This window comes from Sphaeroforma arctica (genome assembly GCF_001186125.1).
Source record: "Sphaeroforma arctica JP610 unplaced genomic scaffold supercont1.337, whole genome shotgun sequence".
Lineage (NCBI taxonomy): Eukaryota > Ichthyosporea > Ichthyophonida > Sphaeroforma > Sphaeroforma arctica.
This window is the reverse complement of record NW_014040221.1, coordinates 84,700-86,664: the sequence shown is the minus strand read 5'-3', so window position 1 is coordinate 86,664 and position 1,965 is coordinate 84,700. Positions and strand designations below refer to the sequence as shown.

The 1,965-nt window shown below is 39.1% G+C and overlaps 1 protein-coding gene across 1 annotated transcript in view; it reads right to left on the bottom strand.

Annotated features, from left to right (window-relative positions):
* Positions 1–226: 226 nt before the first annotated feature.
* The window catches only part of SARC_05348 (hypothetical protein), a 2,942-nt gene continuing 1,203 nt past the window's right edge, over positions 227–1,965 (bottom strand). Inside the window, exon 2 of the mRNA XM_014300804.1 lies at positions 227–1,136. Within this exon, the coding sequence (XP_014156279.1) occupies positions 905–1,136 (232 nt within the window). The 3' untranslated portion in view covers positions 227–904. The remainder of the gene's footprint in view (positions 1,137–1,965) is intronic.

Below are 1,965 nucleotides of genomic sequence, written 5' to 3'. Positions count from 1 at the left end.
AATATATATCCTATCCAACAATCGGATATATATATATACGTATATATATATACATAGATACTTACATACACACACATATATATATATATATATAATAATATAATATATATATATATATATATACACATATATCTATATACATATATACATATACATAGATATATATAGATATATATAGATGTATATAGATAATAAATATTTAAATATATATATATATATATATATAGCGGTTTCACCTCGACTCGGCCGATTTTGTGCTCATCGTGTGAGCGCATAGATCTCAAGGACGTACAACTATCCTGCACACAGCAGGTGTTAAATGGTATCTACTCAGAGTCCCTCAGATATTTTCTCTCCTAATTAGGTACCAAGCCAGATCCAGGGAAGCTCCGAAGGCAGAACGGGGGGTCTATCGAGCGTTTCGAGTCACCTTCATGTCGGTGGTATTCCAAAACTCCCCCCACCGGCGTTAACAGTTGTTTGGATGTAATTGGTCGCTGCCAGTGCGAAGCTCAGCACCTGACAAATGATATATCTGATGCATTCGGCACGGCCATGCGTAGTCTAACGGAGGACTTACAGCAGGAATTGCCTTCATCTCTGCACACATCACCTATTCTGCTTAAGATCCGGTTTCTTTCCCACTGAACTTGGTATCTATGTAGCATTTAACCCGCGACGGCTGTTGCTGGATGTACATTGAATATTAAATTCTAGTTCGTCAAATGTTCCCTGGGAAATACTGAAGCAGCGCAGAAGCACCCACTATAGCAGATACACCTCATATCTAACCCATCTACGAGATACCAGTCACATCCATCGATCTCATCAGACCACGTATCACATCTATGCGACGTCCGTCACACATGCACAATACTCATACACAACTCTGTCGAAGCAACACTCATTCGGATGCTCGCTTGAAATCCGGGTATCCCTTCAGCAGTGGCAGTGTATTCTGCCAAGACTCTGTCAGTATTTTGAGAGCGCGTATACAGAACTCCTCGTCATCTTTCCCCGGACTCTCTATCTCCAGTTTCGATAGTATGAACGCCACACGCTCGCAGCCCAAGGCAAGACATGATCCCTTTAGAAAGTGCGCCTTTTTGCTGAATTCCGGATGGGTCTGCGTCGCCCTGCATCAGCAGGTATACAAATGTACAAGGGTGAAAGTTGAGAGAAATACACACAAGCGTGCAACCTTGTCCTAAGTACGAGAATTGCGATAGTGGTACATTGTAAACAGACTATAGAATATGAGAAGAGAGTATGGATACAGAACGCTGGTGCAATGGACAAGTGAGGTTCGATTGAACGGTTGCAAGCAAATTTATGTGATCGTGCTGAGATAACAACCAGATATTACATCTTCATATTTTATTTAGTCGCATCCAGGTGTGAGAGCGTGTCCACATATATGGATATACCTGGACATATACACACAAGACAAGGTACATACAGTAGTCTCATTCATCACCGAGAATACGATAAGCTACAGGATGGACTGTATTGTAGATATGTTTTCAGAACCCAGATAATATTGATTCGAATCTCATTTACTGATAATGAGTACCAACTATTACAAAGATCGCGACTTTCAACGGTATATATGTCATATAACTTAGCATCGTTCACAGTGTCCGCCATCGATAAGACATTGAATACCGTACTCAAAGCATAACAATCCTGTTTTTCTAGACATCTACAAGAATATTTGAAATAAATGACGATGTAGACATACATTTGTATGTATGTGTTGACAAATAAATATGTATGTATTCATACTCATATATAGCTATAAAAATACCTGGTGCTAAATCCGACATTTTCAAATACAGATATGCGCAATATACACATATCTGAATATAAACAGATACATATACCTGCAAACACACACACACACACACACTCACACACACACACACATATATATATATACAGTAAAGTAGTACATCAATAAAATAG